This window comes from Scyliorhinus canicula, chromosome 2, assembly GCF_902713615.1.
Source record: "Scyliorhinus canicula chromosome 2, sScyCan1.1, whole genome shotgun sequence".
Lineage (NCBI taxonomy): Eukaryota > Metazoa > Chordata > Chondrichthyes > Carcharhiniformes > Scyliorhinidae > Scyliorhinus > Scyliorhinus canicula.
In genome coordinates this window covers 102031432-102052358 of record NC_052147.1, presented here as the reverse complement: position 1 = coordinate 102052358, position 20927 = coordinate 102031432, and the positions used below count along the sequence as shown (strand labels likewise).

The window sequence follows — 20927 nt, the reverse complement described above, 5'->3', positions numbered from 1 at the left end:
GGCAGTACGGAGCGCGCAAGCCGACTGAAGGGGGGAACTACTTTGCAGGCCGGGTCTGCAAGCAGTCTCTGCCATGAAGCACAGCGCGGCCGCAGCAGGCCACCGCTGTGCGCATGCACCGCCATAGACCCGGATATTCTCCAGGCCGCATCGGCAGTAGAGCTGGGAGGTCTACGGTGCCTGGCTGTTGGCCAACCCCACCACCCCGCCCCGGAATGGTGAATCGGTGGCTATTTTGCACAAGTTATCCTGGCATAAGACGCCACCATTTTCACGCCGGTCTGGGGACTTAGGGCAGAATTCTCCGCAAGGCCTGACACCGTCGTGAAACCTGGAGAGGTTCACTACGGCGTCGGAAGCCTCTCCCGGCCCCCTATTCTCCCCTACCCGGGGGGATAAGCGGGCCGTACCGGGAAACTCGGCGGCCAGGCCTTGTCCCTGGCTTCAAGGCCCGGCGCGCCAAGAATGACACCGCGGCGGCGCCTAATGACGTCAGCCGCGCATGTGCGGATTGGGCAACTCAAACGCGCGCATGCGCAGTTGCCGTCTTTCCCCTCAGCCGCCCCGCAAGGCGTGGTGGCTTGATCTTGCGGGACGGCGGAGGGGAAAGAGCGCGTCCCCTTGAGACGCCGGCCCGACGATCGATGGGCACCGATCGCGGGCCAGTCCCCTCCCGAGCACGGTCGTGGTGCTCGATCCCCTATTCGCCCCCCCTAGGCCCCACACTTACCTGGCGCGCCATGTTCACGGTGGCAGTGACCCAGGTGTGGGTGCTGCCGTCGTGAACAGGTCGGGACGGCAGGCCGCTCGGCCATCCGGGTCGGGAATCCTGCGGCCCGCGTTTCTCTGAGGGCGTGTCGGAAAACCGGACACGCCATTTTGGGGGAGGGGGTGGGAGACTAGCGGGAGGTGCGGCAGCGGACCTCCCACTATTCTCACACCCATCGTGGTTGCGGAGAATCGCGGCCTGAGTCTGTGGAACGGAGAATCTAGCCCTCCATTTCATTCCCCTTTCAAACAGCATGGGTGGGATCCCCCCCCCCCCCCCCCCCCCCCCCCCCCACCCCCCGCCCCCCCCGGATGGGTCAGAGGATCGCCGGGGGGCAGCGTGAATCCTGCTGCCGCCCCAAGTCGGCGCCGAATTCTCCCGCGCCGGGGTTTTGGCGGGGGTGAGAATCGCACCGCACTGGTCGACGGCCGCTGGCAGGGGTCCCCCCAGCGACGGCGGGCCTGTGCCGTGGGGGCACTCTTTCCCTCGCGCGCCAGCTGCTGTTAACCTCGCCATGGCCGGCCCCTGTGCATGCGCTGGGAGGGACGCACAGCACACCGGGGCGCTCCTGCGCATGCACCAACTGCCGCCAGCTGGCGGAGGCCCTTCGACAGTGGTAGGCACGGCAACAACCCCGCCGGCGCGGGACTAGCCCCTGAAGGTGCGGAGGATCCGCACCTTCCGGGCGGCCCGACTCCAGAGTGGTTCACGCCACTATCGGCACCGGGTCAAGGCCCGCCCCGCCGTGTAGGGGAGAAACCCGCCCGTGTAGGGGAGAAACCCGCCCCGTATTCCAGGATCACAGCAACCGGTTGCATTAAAAAAAACTTCTCAACTTTGATTCTCCATTCCTTCACGCCCCAGCGGGATTCTCCGCTCCTTCACGCCACAGCGGGATTCTCCGCTCCTTCAGGCCACAGCGGGGATTCCTTCCGCTCCTTCACGCCACAGCGGGATTTCTCCGTCCTTCACGCCACAGCGGGATTCTCCGCTCCTCAGGACACAGCGGGATTCTCTCGCTCCTTCACGCCACAGCGGGATTCTCCGCTCCTTCACGCCACAGGGGGATTCTCCGTTCCTTCACGCCACTAGCGGGATTTCTCCGCTCCTTCAGGCCACAGCGGGATTCTCCGTTCCTGCCCCACTGAATGGAGATTTGACTGTGAGCCAAATTCTCCATCCTTGCTGGCAGCGGTAGCAAGGTGGGCTCACAACGGAGAATCCCAGCCCTCATTTCTTCTCAGGTTGTTCATTAGGAGACAAGATACTGTCCACTTCAGCTGTGACAATCCAAGACAGTGGCCGGGATTCCTCCGACCCTGCGCCGGGTCGGAGAATCCCCAGGGGGAGGCACGAATTCCCGCCTCGACGCCGGCAACCCATTCTCCGGCGCGTTTTTTCGGGGGCCAGCAGGGATTCCCACCACGCCGGGTCGGGGGCCTTTTGATAGCACCCCCCTCCCCGGAAATTCTCTGGACCCCCGATGGGCTGAGGGGCCGTAAGGTTTTGCCAGTCCCGCCAGCATGGATTACTCACCTCACACCGATGAGACGGGCAGGCAACGTGTGCGGGGGGCGGTCCTGGGGAGGTGCGGGGGGGTGGGGGGGGGGGGGGGTGGGGGGGGGGGGGGGGGGTGGGGGGGGGTGAGGTTATGACCCCCCCCCCGCAGTGGCCTTGGCCTGCAATCAGGGCCGACCGATCGGTGGGCGGGTTTGTTCCATGGGGGCCTATTTTACTCTGCGCCTGGCTCTTGTAGAGCTCTGCCATACGCCCGAGGGGCCGGGGCGGAGAATGGGAACCATTGCGCATGCGCGAGATCACACCAGCCGGTCCACACATGCGCAAACTCGCACCGGCCCTTCGACGCCCGGCTGCCGAGGCGCAACACACTCCGGACATCAACTAGCCCCCAGAAATTGGAGAATTTCTCACTTTCGGGAGCTGTTGATGCCGGAGTGGTTGGCGTGTTTTCCCCCGCCGGTATGGGGACATAGCCCCATTTCAGAGAATCCGCCTAATGGTGGGATTTCCAGGCCGGTCCCACTGACGCAATTTCCCCCCTCCGCGGGATCCGCGGGACTGGAAGATCCCGTCACCAGCCAATGGCCAAGCCGCCACCAGCGCCAGAAACACACCACAGGGGGAAAGAAATCCCGCCCTGTCACCATTTGCTTTTCTCGGGTTCCCAGGTTTCCTCCGGGTGCTTCCGGTTTCCTCCCACAGTCCAAAGATGTGCAGGGTTAAATGAATTGGCCATGTTAAACTGGCCCTTAGTTGTCCAAGGTTTAGGTGGGGCTACTGGGTTATGTAGATTGGTTGGAGGTATGGGTTTAAGCTTAAGTGGGGTGCTGTTTCGAAGGGCCAGTGCAAACCCGATGGGTTGAAATGGCCAACTTCTTGCACATTCTATGAAGATGGCCGCCAGTTATCTTAAATCTGTGTCTCCTGGTTTGTCGATCCTCCAGTCAATGGAGACAGCTTCTCTTATCTACTCTGTCAAAGCCTCTTATAATCTCAAACATCTGTCAATCTCCCCTTGACCATCTCACCTCGGAAATGATTAGCAACCCTTCTCCATTCTTTCCACAAGTGGAAGACCCTGTGCAGACACTGGAGATGCACAGAAAGGCAGTATGGCCCTTGTAATGACTTCACGCAGGCCTCATTAATAACAGAGTCTTGTAGATCTGCTGTCTGTGCAAGATACTAACAGCTTTAATTAATGATTAATGACTGCCCACCACTTTCATCCCAATGGTCCTCTTCCAACAGCAGTTTAATTTACTTAAGCTATTGAACCAGAATTGTTACTGAAGACAAAAGAACTCATTAACTTCAAAGACATTTGAGATTGCAAAAAATCTGGGTATATTTATGGCCGAGGTGCCATATCTCCTTTAAGTGAGTTGTGCTTTTGTGCTGTTGTCTAGTTGATGTAGTTTTTTTAACCAGCAAATGAACACCCCCCTGTGTATTTTCACATGTCCCTTGACACAGAGCAGCCTGCCATTGTGAAAACCCTGCCACAGGAAGTTTTAAAGATCTTTCTTTCTTCCTCATCTCCTGGGTTCTGGGTTCGTAGTCCCCAAGTGTCCGCAATCATTCGCCAAGCAAAGAATGCTGAGCGAAGAGTTTCAACAGCGAATGTCAGCAGGCCGTTTGGCAACAGGTTGCACCATGCCTGTGTATGTTGCTGCGCCCTCTGGGGAGCTGTATGGCAGAAAGGTTGACACTAAACTTTCACCTGTGGTAACTGGGTTGAGATCTAACTCACACAGACTGGGTGGCGGTTTCCTACATCTGTTCGTCTTAAGGTTCCTACGTGGAATGGGTTTGGACAGCCTCATCCGAGCACAGAGAATGGGCATCAGTCTGTAGCACAGGATGGTGGTTGCGAGAAAGGGGAGAAACTGGTGTCGTTGGAAATGCGATTCTGAGTTTGAGGATGCTACATGTTGTTGGAACCATGTTGAAAGAACATATTGGGCCTAGACGGGTTGCAGCACACACAGCCCAGAATGACAGCCAGGCAAAAAGGGTTAGATTATGAGGACAGGTGCATAAACTAGGCTTGTATTCTGTTGAGTGCAGGAGCCTGGGAGGTGTCTAATAATGGGCCGGAATTCTCTGATCCATGTTCACCCCACCGCCTCTGTCAGCGGGAATGGAGAATTTGGTGCTCAGCCAAAACTCCATTACATTTGGCATCAGAAAGAGTTCCAGAGGTGAAGGCAATTGGCCTCTCTGAGCTATCTTCCATTTTATGGGACAGGGCCGCCCCTATTCCATATGGTGATGCATTGCAAGTTGGGATGATGAGCTACCCGGGTCAAAGTGAGTCAGTAGACCCGATGATTGTAAGACCTGCTTGGCGTGCTGGAAGGTCTGATCCTGTGGTTCTTTCCAATGCCAACACTGCTGTTTTCTTAAGAGCAAGTGTAATGGCGCAGGCATCATTGATAGGTTGGAATAAAACAACCATAGTAGTTAACAATCCCCAAGAAGGTCTTTAATTCTGCCATGTTCTCAGGTGTGGATACTTGTCTTATTCCTCTCGAGTCTTCGAGTGGGTGCAGGCCCTTTGAGTCCACTTTGATCTCTAGGTAAGTGACCTCACTAGCGTGGAAAGTGCACCTCTCACATTTCAGTCAGATTTCCGCATATCTAAGACTTCTCAGCACTTCTCCGAGGCTTACTAGGTGCTCTTCATGTGATGTTCCTGTTACTAGACATCATCCAGGTAGACCACAACCTACGGGAAGGCCTGGAGCAGATTCGGCATTGTGCACTGGAATATCGCACAGGCCGAGATGATGCCAAAGGGTCATCTGATGCATTGAAGCAGGTCTTTACGTGTGTTAATTGTCGCAAACTTTCAGGAATCTTCATCCAGCTCTCACTTCAAATAGTCATGACTGAGGTCTAGTTTGGTGTATGTGAGGCCGTCCGACAACTTCCCAAAAATAGCTACAATTGGTGGAATTTGCAATTTGTCTACTTTCTGTGCAGAGTCTGCAAGTTCTCCCTGCGTCTGCGGGGTTTCCTCCGGGTGCTCCGGTTTTCTCCCACAAGTCCCAAAAGACGTGCTGTTCGGTGAATTGGACATTCTGAATTCTCCCTCTGTGTACCCAAACAGGCGTCGGAGTGTGGCGACTGGGGGATTTCACAGTAATTGCAGTGTTAATGTAAGCCTACTTGTGACAATAAAGATAATTGTTATTATTGTTGCTGATATGACACTGGCATTGTTGTTTCCCCAACATTTCCTCCATATCTGTTGTCAACTTGGCCATTGTGCTACTCAAGTTCAAAGACTCAACTCCTCCTCAAAGACATTCAAATGTTAGATAGGGTGGACAGTGAGAGTCTTTTTCCTCGGATGGTGATGACCAACACGAGGGGACATAGCTTTAAATTGAGGGGTGGTAGATATAGGACAGATGTCAGAGGCAGTTTCTTTACTCAGAGAGTAGTAGGGGTGTGGAACGCCCTGCCTGCAACAGTAGTAGACCCGCCAACTTTAAGGGCATTTAAGTGGTCACTGGATAGACATATGGATGAAAATGGAATAGTGTAGGTCAGATAGGCTTCAGATGGTTTCACAGGTCGGCGCAACATCGAGGGCCGAAGGGCCCGTACTGCGCTGTAGTGTTCTATGTTCTATGTTCTATGTTTGTTCGCCCACAACCATGGCTGACGCCCTTGTGTTAACCCCCATGTTTAGTGGTCTTCCATTTATTGTAACGAATATCTCAACTGGGGCTATTTTTCTCACTTTCACCATGTTTAGTTTGTACATTTCAGGTTCTTCAGCTGAATTCCTCTTTACTTTGTTCACTGGAGTCATGACTTGTTGTTTTTGAATTGGTGCATTCTGCCTGGCACGGTAACGGGCCTGGATAGATAGCAGTTGTCTTGACATCTGGGCTGACGACCAATTTTCTTCTCTGCCACGGACTGCGATCCTGTTATCAGATTGTGGCCGAATATGCTCTGTGCCTTGCATGTCTTGCAGCTATGCAGCCCCACAGCTGGTTCACCTTGCCCTCTTGCATGCTTTTACGTTCTGGTGCGCCTTCACGGTGAACTCGGTTGCCTGAGCAATCTCGATCGTCCTGTCTAGAGTAATCTTAGTTTCAGCCAGAAGCTTCATTTGCACACTTTGGTTGTTAGTACCACAGACTAAACAATCACGCAGCATGTCATTGAGTGCTCTATTGAACTCACAATGCTCGGCCATTTGGCAAAGTCCGGCAACGAAGGCTAAGATTATTTCTCCTGGGCCCCTGACAGATGAACTGAACTTGATCGAGGGTCTGGGTTTAAAATGTTCCCTGACCAGCTTCACCAACTGTCCAAATGACATTGTGTCAGGAGCCTCTGGGGATGTCAAAGTTCTTATATGAAATGAAAATGAAATGAAATGAAAATCGCTTATTGTCACGAGTAGGCTTCAATGAAGTTACTGTGAAAAGCCCCTAGTCGCCACATTCCGGCGCCTGTCCGGGGAGGCTGGTACGGGAATCGAACCGTGCTGCTGGCCTGCTTGGTCTGCTTTAAAAGCCAGCGATTTAGCCTAGTGAGCTAAACCAGCCCACTAAGCCACTATAAGTTTGTAGGTTGTTGGCCCACAAACTGTTCATTGAAAAGGTCATTCACCTTGGCCTCATCTGGTCACTGGCCTTCACTCCGGCCTGTTTGCCAGTTCGAGGTTATTTTAACTCAGCCTCCTCCACACACTGCTGAAATTGTTTAAAATCAACCCCTGCGTGCCTCGCATGGGAAACATTCCACTCCTTTCAAAAGCAAAATATTGCAGATGCTGGAAACCTGAGATAAATGCAGAAAATATTGGCAGCAAATACAATAGGTTCGGCAGCATCTGTAGAGCCAGAATCAGAGTTAATGGATGGATTGCCCACCCCTGTTTTCCAGGGGCAGGAATGCCAGAGGAGGCAGAGGATCGAACGGGTGCCAGCGGGATTTCCCCACTTGATTGTGTGTCCACCCCCCCCCCCCCCCCCCCCCCCGGCCAATGATGTCATGGGAATCCAGACTTTAAAAGTCGGGACCCCCAATTGAATCAATTTAACTATTCAAATCAGGACTTTACGCATCGTGGTTCCCCGTGTTAAATTGTCCATTCACGTTGACATATCCTGAATCAGGACAGGACCCCACGATATGCAGTTGCTGATCAGAACCCTCTGGTTGTGCACAGGTGAGTATAGATAGACCCATGGGCGGGGGGGGGGGGGGGGGGGGGGGGGGGAGATGGTCATGCCAGGGCAGTAGTCTGGCATGCACCCCAGAAACTGCCCCAGCAGGTGTAGGTGGGCAGATTTCCATGGAGGAAGTGCTGGAGGAAGGGGGTTCTGTGGTGGGGGCGGTGGAGTTCCGTGATGGTGGGAGTTTTCCTTTTTTTTTTAACTTTGAAAAAAGATATTTAAAAAGCCAAAGCGTGGCCTTGTGGGACTATCCCTTGAATTGTTTTCACTTAGTGTCTGAAAATACAGCAGGGAAATCCGGCAGCACAGCCGGTGGGCTATCCTGCCTTTCCCACCCACGATGACACTATACAAATAAATGGTAAAATTCCATCCAATGTTTCACGGTGATGACCTTTCATCAGAACTGGTAAAATGGGAAAGGAAGCAGATGAAAGAGGTGGTGAAAAGGAACAAAAGGGAAGGTCGGTGATCAGGGTGAAGGCAGGGGAGATTAAAAGACAAAAAGGTTGATGGTGTCGGGTCAAAGGGAGAAGTGATGGGACAAGGAAGAAATCGAAAGACATGTCTGGAGAAAGTACGAATGGCAGGATGATAAACAACATTTCATAGAATTTACAGCGCAGAAGGAGGCCATTCGGCCCATCGAGTCTGCACCGGCTCTTGGAAAGAGCACCCTACCCAAGCCCACACCCCCACCCCATCCCCATTACGCAGTAACCCCACCCAACACTAAAGGCAATTTTGGGCACAATGGGTAATTTATCATGGCCAATCCACCTAACCTGCACATCGTTGGACTGTGGGAGGAAACCGGAGCACCCGGAGGAAACCCACGCACACACGGGTAAAACGTGCAGACTCCACACAGACAGTGGCCCAAAGCCGGGAATCGAACCTGGGACCCTGGAGCTGTGAAGCAGTTGTGCTAACCACTGTGCTACCGTGCTGCAACTGTCACCAAGAAGCAAAAATTAGAACAACTGGAGTAAAACCGACAGAGTAAAAAGATACAAAATGAGGACAGCGAATACCTGCTGTAAATCTGGAACTCAGCGTTGAGTCCACAAGGCTGTAAAAATACCTGATCAAGAGATGAGGTGCTGCACCCTGAGCTTCATTGAGACATTGCATGAGGTCAAGGACAGAGAAGTCAGCTTGAGAGCAAGGTGGGAGAATTAAATTGACAGGCGACTGAACTGGACACAGGTGTCGTGCAAAGCGGTCACTGATCCACGTTTGGTCTCCCCAGCATAGAGGAGGCCTCAGCCTGAGCAGTGAATACAGTATATGGAACTGAAAGAAGCACATATAAACACTGTTTCATTTGGGAGGAGTGTTTGAGGCCTTAGCTGGTGAGAAGGTAAAAAGGGTGTTATGTTCTTGTTGGATGGCCTTATTTATTACAAGAACACTTGCAGTTAGTTATAAACAATTTATTAACATTAACTGGTGGTAAACTATGTACAAGACAACAGATGAACAACAGCAAAATTACGCACATGCAAGCCCTCTCTTTTCTTCCTCCAGCCAGTGTCTGGTCAGCTGACTTTACATTCACTTATATACTAGTGAGACTAATAGTGGTCAGTTGGTGAATTACAACACAACCATGATATCGTGGCAAAGGGTGGGTATTTGAATCCCTGTGCTTTCTTGGAGAGGTGTCATGGGAACCAGAGGGGATGTTTGGGATAATTAAGGAGTCAGCCAGGATCTCATGGTGAGAACAGTCCGTCCAGAACGCTGAAAGGAAAGTGCTGGGGAATTTGCGTTTGATGGTGGAACCTAATCTTCCTTTCCAACAAACATTCCTTACCTCGGTGAGCACAACATTACTTATTTAAATTCTCTCCTCACCTGTGGCCTCTGGTAGAAATAACCACCATTCTTATCTCTCCCGTACCAAAGGCACTGAGGCCAATTGTTGCACCCACCTCCTCCTTACAATTATTGTCATGACTGAGATTAGCTGACTGAGCCTTGCCGTGTATGGCTCAGCATCACTAGGTTACATGAGTAACCAATTCAGTGAGTTAGTTGCTGGATGATAAAAGTGATATCAAGAATTTCTTCACGAGATGGACTAAAGATAGAGCGGCGAAGATTACCATCCTGACCATAAGAACAAAGAAAGAACAAAGAAAAGTACAGCACAGGAACAGGCCCTTCAGCCCTCCAAGCCCGCGCCGACCATGCTGCCCGTCTAAACTAAAATCTTCTACACTACCGGGGTCCATATCCCTCTATTCCCATCCTATTCATGTAATTGTCAAGATGCCCCTTAAACGTCAATATTGTCCCTGCTTCCACCACCTCCTCCGGCAGCAAGTTCCAGGCCCCCACAACCCTTTGTGTAAAAAACTTGCCTCGTACATCTCCTTTAAACCTTGCCCCTCGCACCTTAAACCTATGCCCCCTAGTAATTGACCCCTCAGTGGCCTAGTGGTTAACACAACCGCCTCACGGCGCTGAGGTCCCAGGTTCGATCCCGGCTCTGGGTCACTGTCCGTGTGGAGTTTGCACATTCTCCCCGTGTCTGCGTGGGTTTCGCCCCCACAACCCAAAAATGTGCAGAGTAGGTGGATTGACCACGCTAAATTGCCCCTTAATTGGAAAAAATAATTGGGTAATTGACCCCTCTACCCTGGGAAAAAGTCTCTGACTATCCACTCTGTCTATGCCCCTCATAATTTTGTAGACCTCTATCAGGTCGCCCCTCAACCTCCTTCATTCCAGTGAGAACAAACCGAGTTTATTCAACCTCTCCTCATAGCTAATGCCCTCCATACCAGGCAGCATGTTGGTAAATCTCTTCTGCACCCTCTCTAAAGCCTCCACATCCTTCTGATCAGAAGGATGGTCGACCAGAATTGAACACTATACTCCAAGTGTGGCCTAACGAAGGTTCTATACGGCTGCAACATGACTTCCCAATTTTTATACTCAATGCCCTGGCCAATGAAGGCAAGCATGCCGTATGCCTTCTTGACTACCTTCTCCACCTTTTTTGCCCCTTTCATTGGCCTGTGGACCTGTACACCTAGATCTCTCTGACTGTCAATACTCTTGAGGGCTCTACCATTCACTGTATATTACCGACCTGTATTAGACCTTCCAAAATGCATTACCTCACATTTGTCCGGATTAAACTCCATCTGCCATCTCTCCGCCTAAGTCTCCAAATGATTTAAATCCTGCTGTATCCTCTGACAGTCCTGATCGCTATCCGCAATTCCACTAACCTTTGTGTCGTCCGCAAACGTACTAATCAGACCAGTTACATTTTCCTCCAAATCATTTATATGTATTACTATATACTACTCAGCAAAGGTCCCAGCACTGATCCCTGCGGAACACCACTAATCGCAGCCCTCCAATCAGAAAAGCACCCTTCCATTGCTACTCTCTGCCTTCGATGACAGTTGCACTGAGTGCTGAATTCGGGTGCATTTGAGTGCTATAGTGTGAGTTTGGTGACTGAGGGATATTAAGGGTTTATTTTTTATTTGTAGCTACAGTCGAGTCTTTCTTTTATTTAGTTAATTAACTTAAAAGTTACTGTTTGGTTGAGAAGAAGGTGAATTTTCAATCAGCTTTAAACAAAGGTTCTACTTGTAACTACTTGCAGCTGGAGCTTGTTAATTAGTTAATTGGATTAGGCCACTTTTCAGAGGCTAGTGTCACAGTATAAATCTGAGCTAGTTACAGTGCAGACTTTGTTTGCAGTGAGTGCTGAATTTGGGTGCATTTGAGTAATATAGTGAGAGTTTGGTGACTGAGGGAGTGCTGAATTTTGGTGCATTTAAGTGTGATAGTGAGAGTTTGGTGACTGAGCGAGTCAGGTGAGGAGGGAGTAAGGAGCTTATTTTTATTTCATTTCCCACATTTCCTCAAAGAGCGTGAAGGGAGCTGGGAGTTTACAGGGAGTGCAGCTGACTGGGAGCAGAGTTGGAGGGCGGAGGTCCAGTTGGTCCACAGTGCAGCTGTATTCTGTAAGGTAAGAAGGGATGGAGGCTAGGGCAGTTGCATGCTGCTCCTGTCGGATGTGGGTGGTGAGGGATACACCGGTGTCCCCACTGACTATGCCTGTGGAAAGTGCACCCAACTCCAGCTCCTCAGAGTTAGGGAACTGCAGCTGGAGCTGGATGAACTTCGGATCATCCGGGAGGCAGAGGTTGTAATAGAGAAGAGTTACAGGGAGGTAGCCATACCCAAGGTACAGGACAAGAGTAGCTGGGTTACAGTCAGGGGAAAGAAAATGAATGGGCAGACAGGGCAGGGATCCCTCGTGGCCGTTACCCTTCAAAACAAATATACCGTTTTGGATGCTGTTGGGGGGATGACCTACCGGGGGAAGGCTCTAGCGGCCAGGTCTCTGGCACTGAGTCTGGCTCTGGGGCTCAGAAGGGAAGAGGAGAGAATAGAAAAGCAATAGTGATCGGAGACTCAATGGTAAGGGGAATAGATAGGAGATTCTGTGGTCGTGAACAAGACTCCCGGAAGGTATGTTGCCTCCCGGGTGCCAAGGTCAGGGATGTCTCGGATCGTGTCTTCAGGATCCTTAAGGGGAGGGTGAGCAGCTAGAAGTCGTGGTGCACATTGGTACCAACGATGTAGGTAGGAAAAGGGGTGTGGATGTAATAAACGAGTTAAGGGAGTTAGGCTGGAAGTTAAAAGCCAGGACAGACAGAGTTGTCATCTCTGGTTTGTTGCCAGTGCCACGTGATAGCGAGGCTAGGAATAGGGACAGAGTGCAGTTGAACACATGGCTGCAGGAATGGTGTAGGAGGGAGGGCTTCAGGTATTTGGATAATTGGAGCGCATTCTGTACAAGCAGGACGGTTTGCATCTGAACCAGAGGGGCACCAATATCCTGGGAGGGAGGTTTTCTAGTACTCTTTGGGAGGGTTTAAACTAATTTGGCAGGGGAATGGGAACCGGACTTGTAGTCCAGCAACTAATGTAGCTGATGTTCAGGACGTCAAAGCGTGTAGTGACAGTGGGGAAGGCAACACTGACAAAGGAGAGTACTTGCAGGCACGGAGATGGGTTGAAGTGTGTATACATCAACGCAAGAAGCATCAGGAATTAAGATGGGTAATTTAGGCATGGATCGGTACTTGGGACTTCGATGTGGTGGCTATCATGGAAACTTGGATAGAAGAGAGGCAGAAATGGTTGTTGGAGGTTCCTGGTTATAGATGTTTCAATAAGATTAGGGAGAGTGGTAAAAGAGGTGGGGGTGGGGTTGCATTGTTAATTAGAGATAGTATAACAGCTGCAGAAAGGCAGTTCGAGGAGGATCTGCCTACTGAGGTAGTATGGGTTGAAGTCAGAAATAGTAAAGGAGCAGTCACCTTATTGGGAGTTTTCTATAGCTCCCCCAATAGCAGCAGAGATGTGGAGGAACAGATTGGGAAACAGATTTTGGAAAGGTGCAGAAGTCACAGGGTAGTAGTCATGGGTGACTTCAACTTCCCAAATATCGAGTGGAAACTCTTTAGATCAAATAGTTTCGATGGGGTGGTGTTGTGCAGTGTGTCCAGGAAGTTTTTCTAACACAGTATGTAGATTGTCCGACCAGAGGGGAGGCCATATTGGATTTGGTACTTGGTAATGAACCAGGGCAAGTGATAGATTTGTTAGTGGGGGAGCATTTTGGAGACAGCGACCACAATTTGGTGACTTTCACTTTAGTAATGGAGAGGGATAGGTGCGTGCAACAGGGCAATGTTTACAATTGGGGAAAGGGTAAATACGATGCTGTCAGACAAGAACTGAAGTGCATAAGTTGGGAACATAAGCTGTCAGGGAAGGACAAAATTGAAATGTGGAATTTGTTCAAGGAACATATACTACGTGCCCTTGACATGTATGTCCCTGTCAGGCAAGGAAGAGATGGTCGAGTGAGGGAACCATGGTTGACAAGAGAGGTTGAATGTCTTGTTAAGAGGAAGAAGGATACTTATGTAAGGCTGAGGAAACAAGGTTCAGACAGGGAGCTTGAAGGATACAAGATAGCCAGGAGGTAACTGAAGAAAGGGATTAGGAGAGCTAAGAGAGGGCATGAAAAATCTTTGGCGGGTAGAATCAAGGAAAGCCCCAAGGCCTTTTACACATATGTGAGAAATATGAGAATGGCTAGAACGAGGGTGGGTCCGATCAAGGACAGTAGCGGGAGATTGTGTATTGAGTCAGAAGAGATAGGAGAGGTCTTGAACGAGTACTTTTCTTCAGTATTTACGAATGAGAGGGGCCATATTGTTGGAGAGGACAGTGTGAAACAGACTGGTAAGCTCGAGGAGATACTTGTTAGGAAGGAAGATGTGTTGGGCATTTTTAGAAAGTTGACAATAGACAATTCCCCATGCCTGACGGGATATATCCAAGGATTCTATTGGAAGCAAGAGATGAAATTGCAAAGCTGTTGGCAATGATCTTTCCGTCCTCACTGTCAACAGGGGTGGTACCAGGGGATTGGCGAGTGGCGAATGTCGTGCCCCTGTTCAAAAAAGGGAATAGGGATAACCCTGGGAATTACAGGCCAGTTAGCCTTACTTTGGTGGTAGGCAAAGTAATGGAAAGGGTACTGAGGGATAGGATTTCTGAGCATTTGGAAAAACATTGCTTGATTTGGGATAGTCAGCACGGATTTGTGAGGGGTAGGTCTTGCCTCACAAGTCTTATTGAATTCTTTGAGGTGACCAAGCACGTGGATGAACGTAAAGCAATGGATGTGGTGTACATGGATTTTAGTAAGGCATTTGATAAGGTTCCCCATGGCAGGCTAATGCAGAAAGTAAGGAGGCATGGGATAGAGGGATATGTGGCCAGTTGGATAATGAACTGGCTAACCGATAGAAGTCAGAGAGTGTTGGTGGAGGGCAAATATTCAGCCTGGAGCCCAGTTACCAGTAGCGTACCACAGGGATCAGTTCTGGGTCCTCTGCTGTTTGTGATTTTCATTAATGACTTGGATGAGGGAGTTGAAGGGTGGGTCAGTAAATTTGCAGACAATACAAAGATTGGTGGAGTTGTGGATAGTGAGGAGGGCTGTTATCGGCTGCAAAGAGACATAGAAAGCATGCAGAGCTGGGCTGAGAAGTGGCAGATGGAGTTTAACCCTGAAAAATGTGAGGTTGTCCATTTTGGAAGGACAAATATGAATGCGGAATACAGGGTTAACGGTAGGGTTCTTGGCAATGTGGAGGAGCAGTGGAGGATCTTGGGGTCTATGTTCATAGATCTTTGAAAGTTGCCATTCAGGTGGATAGAGCTGTGAAGAAGGCCTATGGTGTGCTAGCGTTCATTAGCAGAGGGATTGAATTTAAGAGCCGTGAGGTGATGATGCAGCTGTACTAAACCTTGGTAAGGCCACATTTGGAGTACTGTATGCAGTTCTGGTCGCCTCATTTTAGGAAGGACGTGGAAGCTTTGGAAAAGGTGCAAAGGAGATTTACCAGGATGTTGCCTGGAATGGAGAGTAGGTCTTACGAGGAAAGGTTGAGGGTGCTCAGCCTTTTCTCATTAGAACGGAGATGGATGAGGGGTGACTTGATCGAGGTTGATAAGATGATCAGGGGAATAGATAGAGTAGACAGTCAGAGATTTTTTTCCCCGGATGGAACAAACCATTACAAGGGGACATAAATTTAAGGTGAATGGTGGAAGATATAGGGGGGATGTCTGAGGTAGGTTCTTTACCCAGAGAGTAGTGGGGGCATGGAATGCACTGCCTGTGGAAGTAGTTGAGTTGGAAACATTAGGAATCTTCAAGCGGTTATTGGATAGGTACGTGGATTATGGTAGAATGATGGGGTGTAGATTAATTTGTTCTTAATCTGGGACAAAAGTTCGGCACAACATCATGGGCCGAAGAGCCTGTTCTGTGCTGTATTTTTCTATGTTATATCTATGACCTAGCCTGTTCTGTATCCATCTTGCCAGCTCACCTCTGATCCCGTGTGACTTCACCTTTTGTACCAGTCTGCCATGAGAGACCTTGTCAAAGGCCTTACTGAAGTCCAGATAGACAACATCCACTGCCCTACCTACATCAATCATCTTTGTGACCTCCTCGAAAAACTCTTATCAAGTTAGTGAGACACGACCTCCCCTTCACAAAACCCTTCACAAAATAATTTAACTAGATGCCACATTGGGGTGTGTTGGGGGGCGGGGGGTGGGGGGGGGGGGAGAATGGGCGGGGGCAGTGGGAGATGTATCAGGGCTTCTGGGTGGATGAAGTACACCGGACTAATTTGTAACCTTGCAAACTCTTTTCAATGGAGTATCACTCCTGCGACAGTTATTTAACTGAGTTATCCCTTCCTCAACCTCAGATGGTTCAGTGTGCAATAAATGCAAATATTTCTGTCCTCTCTTCTTGGTTTCTCATCTCCAATGTGTGGTTTATCGTGTTCGAACCTACTTTACGAAGAAAATAAGAGTATGAGTAGGCCGTTTGGCCTTTCGAGCCTACTCTGCAACTCCACATGATGATGGCTGATCCTCCATCTCAGCACCATACCCCAGCACTCTCCCCATATCCCTTGACACCTTTAGAGTCTGAAAATCTACCTATTTCCTTCTTAAATATATTCAGTGATTTGGCCTCCACAGTTTCCTGTGGTAGAGAATTCCATGGGTTCACCACCCTCTGAGTGAAGGCATGTCTCCTCATCTCAGTCCTAAGTGGCCTGCCCTGTATCCAGAGACTGCATCATGTTTTTCTCAGCCTGTCCAGGAGCCGCCATTCCAGTGATCCTCAGATAAGAACTTGTTTAGGCTCATGGCTGCCACTCACTCTCACAGCATAGCCTTAGAATTAGAAAGCTGCCTGCAAAGATGATTAAAATGCTGCATGAAGCTGGGTGCTTCCGAATGAGGACAGGATAATGTCAGCTGTAGTTCAATCTGACAGCTTCATCTCATTGGAAATTTTAACTGTTGAGGGAAATGACCTTTCCATTTAATGTTTAAAGAAGTTATATAGAGAGCAATTGGATATAGCTTTTTGAAGTGTATTAGTCTGGTGAGCTAAATGCCCTTGGCATCTCTTGTACCTTTCCAGAAATCCCAGGTCAGTGAGGAAAAGGCTCAGTGAACAGCCTTTATAATGGGTGTTCGTTATCATCACCCACAAACATTGGGAGAGATTCTCCAGCCGTGTTGCCCCCAGGCGCAAATCCCGCCATGTCGGGGAAATTCTGGGGGGAGGCCCGAAATTTGATTTGCGCTGGGCACCAAACAGTTTCTGATGCTAGTCTGAGACCGGAGCAGTCTTTCAAAAAGATGCCCTGATTTCTGAGGAGCCGGACCCTGATCGCTGAGGAGCCGGACCTGTTGGCAACTTGAGATCCCACACACCTCATTCAGGGCTCAGTTCACCCAACCTCAAAAAATATTTCTACGTGTGGGTGGATTGTGATCTGGATTGGTCAGAACCACCAGGCGGGAATCGGACCTCATTTCCTGCCGGAGATCCAGGGAGAATTGCGCCCATTGTCTAACAATGCATTGCCAAGAGTCATGTGAGAGTACCTTTAAGAAATGGGTGTTTATAAATGGGTGGGTATATAAATATCTCTAGTGAGCGTACCTTTAAGAAATGGGTGTTTATTACTGCAGTGATGTCAGAGAGTGGGTGGAGCTGGGCTGTCTGTCAGCTTTTTACTTTCCCTTTAGGCTTTTTGCTGCAGGGTGGGTTTGGTTTCATTTTAGTTTTGGAGAAGCTAAAATCACAGCAGGATGTGTGTGAATCTCTGCAGGCTTATGAATGTTATTTGGGATTTTCAAAGTGGTAACATGCTACTCAATAGTGAATTTAAACCTGGTCGCTGTGTGAAATGGGTCTTTTGTCTCCTGAAATGTTGTTTGAGAATTTATTAAGGATTACTTAGTGTTGTATTCTTTGGGAGTTGTATTTGAATTGATGGTTGCTAAGATGTTCACTGTATGTTTTAAAAAGGTTAACTTGAGTTCATAGAATAAACATTATTTTGCTTTGAAAACTACTTTCCCATATCTGCTGGACCACACCTGTAGAGTGGGCCATGTGCTCCCCATACCACAATCTAGTAAAGGTTGTGGGTCAGGTGAACTCCATGGTACACTTTGGGGTTCTCTAAACCCTGGCCCATAACACAAGTGATTGAGATCTCTGCCACATGATAGTCTTTTGTGTTGATTACTGATCAAGATTGGGAAGCTGAACTGATACCCCATCCTCCTCCCCACCTCTAACTCCAGCCCAGGTCAATGGAGCACAGAACCTGAGATCTTTCTAGCCCATGCAGGCTACTCAGTTACAGTGAGAATAACTCATTCTGGTTTAATTATACAACCTATTTTCCTATTCCAGCTCAACTCCATGAGTTTGTGAATCGGTCTATGTTTCTGATTGCAGATCCAATTGCACATACTTGTATTTTTTGAGCAACACTGCATGGAAAGACTGATTTAATTGCCCTTCTGTCTTGTGTGTTAAGCTCTGTATTCCACCATTTCCCATTGGCACGTCCCTGCAGTGCCATATCAGAAGTTGCAAACTGCCTTGGTCATCATGTGCACGTGTCTTGGGCACACCTTCAGGCCTTCCTTTAAAATATGAACAATCCAAAGTCCACCAGGCTGCTTGACAGAAGAACTGTTCCCTATTTAAAGACCAGAGATTTGTAAATTGGTATTTTGTTGTAAAATAGCTCTTCCAAACTACACAGTGTACTGCTGAGCTAGCAGTAGATCAATCTTCAGCCAGCAGCACAAGCCAATGCAGTCATTATCTTTGAACACTAACTCTTTTCTCCGTCCTTCTCTCTCTCTCTACCCCCAACCCTATTTCTCTTAGAGCTCATTGATTGTGTTTGATGAATGCGGAGATGGATTTGAAGATAAAGCCAGAATCCGGACGGCAGAGAGAAGACCGTTGATCTGATGGGCTGTAGTAATGGACTCAACAGCACAGGTTGTGCGGCAGAGATGAAGATCTACACTCCTGACCATGGGATGCAGCTGACAAATGACTCCAGCATTCTGCGCACGTCGACTGGCAAAATGGCGAAGGATCAACCACAATGCATCTGCATCTCAAGCTGACTCCACTCACAGACCGTTCAATAGGCTTATTGTCTCCTGCATTAAACCTTCAAAGTCATTAAGCCAGGAATCAATTCGTCTCAATTATATATTTACCTTCTTCCATTTGAAGTAGGGCATTGCCTTGGCTTTAATGAAGTGTGAGGCTCCTCATGCATTGATTCAGCCAAGAAACCTATACCCCACAATAGGAGTCTGGATGATTGGAAGTTGCTCGTAGGTGTCGACAAAATTATTTTTAATGACCAGTGATTGGAGCACTTAAGCAAATATTTGTTTATCTTTGAGAACAGAGAATCAGAATATTAGGAGGCATTGGCTCTGGGAAAGTTACCCCCTCCCGTACGAGGTACGGCGTTTCGGCCAAGTTGTCTACCTTTTGAGTTTGACGGGGGAAAACCCTGAGGGCGTTGCCCTAGAGAGGTCCTCGACCGACCAACATGGTGCTGCCACCCCCCGACAGGCGGCATGTGTGCCTCTCCACCATAGTCATCATGAGCAGCATGGCCTTCATGGATGCCTACCTAGTGGAGCAGAACCAGGGGCCTCGTAAGATTGGGGTCTGCATCATAGTCCTGGTTGGAGACATCTGCTTCCTGATTGTGCTGCGGTACGTGGCGGTCTGGGTTGGCGCTGAGGTAAAGACAGCCAAGCGTGGCTACGCCATGATCCTCTGGTTCCTGTACATATTTGTCCTAGAAATTAAGCTCTACTTTATTTTTTCAAAACTATAAGGCCGAGAAAAAGTACACAGACACAATTGCACGGAAGGCATTGACCTTACTCCTTTCCATCTGTGTGCCTGGGCTGTACCTCATCTTGATTGCCTTAGACAGCATGGACTATGTCAGGACTTTCAGGAAGAAGGAAGACTTAAGAGGACGCCTCTTCTGGGTAGCTTTGGACTTGCTGGATATTTTGGACATCCAAGCCAATCTATGGGAGCCGCACAAGTCTGGCCTTCCGATGTGGGCAGAAGGCCTCATGTTTTTCTATTGCTATATTCTCTTGCTCATTCTGCCATGTGTCTCTCTTAGTGAGATCAGCATGCAAGGTGAGTATATAGCCCCTCAAAAAATGATGCTATACCCTGTTCTAAGTCTGGTGACCATCAACATAGTTACAATATTCATCCGTGTCATTAACATGGTCTTATTTCGAGACAGTCGGGTTTCGACTATATTTATTGGTAAGAACATCATCGCCATTGCCACCAAGACTTGCACTTTCGTGGAGTATCAGAAACAGGGTCAAGAATTTCCCCAGAAAACGCAATAGCTCTTGAACTCCAGCAGAACTCCATTCCGCACAATCAGACCATCCACGAAACGCAGGCTGCCCCACACGACCAGACGCCGACCAGAGAGATCGTGGACACATGACAGCGATGAGTTTAAGCAGTGAATACATCACAGACAGTTTCCAAACGTGGCCTGGGGAGAGGAGGTAGCGAGCCAATTGGAAGGAGGCAATTTCAGACTTGGTTAGCACAGATAGTTCTCTGTCCAGTGAGACTGCATGGATGGGCTGCCGACGATCTGTGTTCACCCCCTCTCGTGCTTCCCCTCCTTCGATTGGTCTCCTATCACCAGCCTCGTGCGACATCTCAGGTACAATGTGGAAGCGAGAGTTTGGAATGGAGCCTTGAGATGGTGCCAAAAGCTCTTCTAAATGTAACTAAGGGTACCTGAGCCTGAAGCCACCATGAGAGGCTATTCATAGCCAGTGGCACATTGATTTGCCATTCTCTAGACACAGGATTTTTGAGTCCAAATTTCTAATGAATGAATTAACATGTTTATTATAAGGTGACTGTTTTACAAACATATTTTGGGGTCTAACTGTATTTTCAGAACAAGTATTTAAATTATTTCATAAAATTCATATCTGTCAAATGCAGCAAACTGGAAGGGTAAAGAATAAGAATGAAACATGTTTTGATATGTGACAGATTGCCATTGAATCATCACTGTTTGGGTTGATATACTTCATGTGATACCCTTTACCTCCTTTGCACCTTCCATCTCATGATTAGAATTAAATCTGGACTTCTACAATTCTTGTGAAAACCTCTCAATCCTTCTGGTTTGTTGATTTGAATCATTCTGTTGGAAGCTACCAACCAGTACTATTGTCCGCAGAAGACATTGAAATTCGGTTCCAGCATAAATCACGAGCAGCTAATGTGCTGCAATGGGCCTCTTTTTAGCAAAGGACAACAGGGTGATGGTGGTCTAGACTGCTGGGTTGGAGAGCTGGCAGGAGCCCTTTGTCACCTATTTTCAGGAAGGCCCGCAGCATTTGTTCCATTCAGGCACATGACTGGCCAG

At 49.0% G+C, this 20927-nt stretch overlaps 1 protein-coding gene across 1 annotated transcript in view; it reads left to right on the top strand.

Moving 5' to 3' along the window:
• The window catches only part of LOC119956716 (transmembrane protein 121-like), a 103789-nt gene extending 83133 nt beyond the window's left edge, over positions 1-20656 (top strand). The window contains 3 exon segments of the mRNA XM_038784056.1: positions 18350-19316; positions 19318-19857; positions 19860-20656. Coding sequence (XP_038639984.1) covers positions 19038-19316; positions 19318-19857; positions 19860-19979 — 939 coding nt within the window. The 5' untranslated portion in view covers positions 18350-19037 and the 3' untranslated portion in view covers positions 19980-20656.
• The last annotated feature ends 271 nt before the right edge of the window (positions 20657-20927 follow it).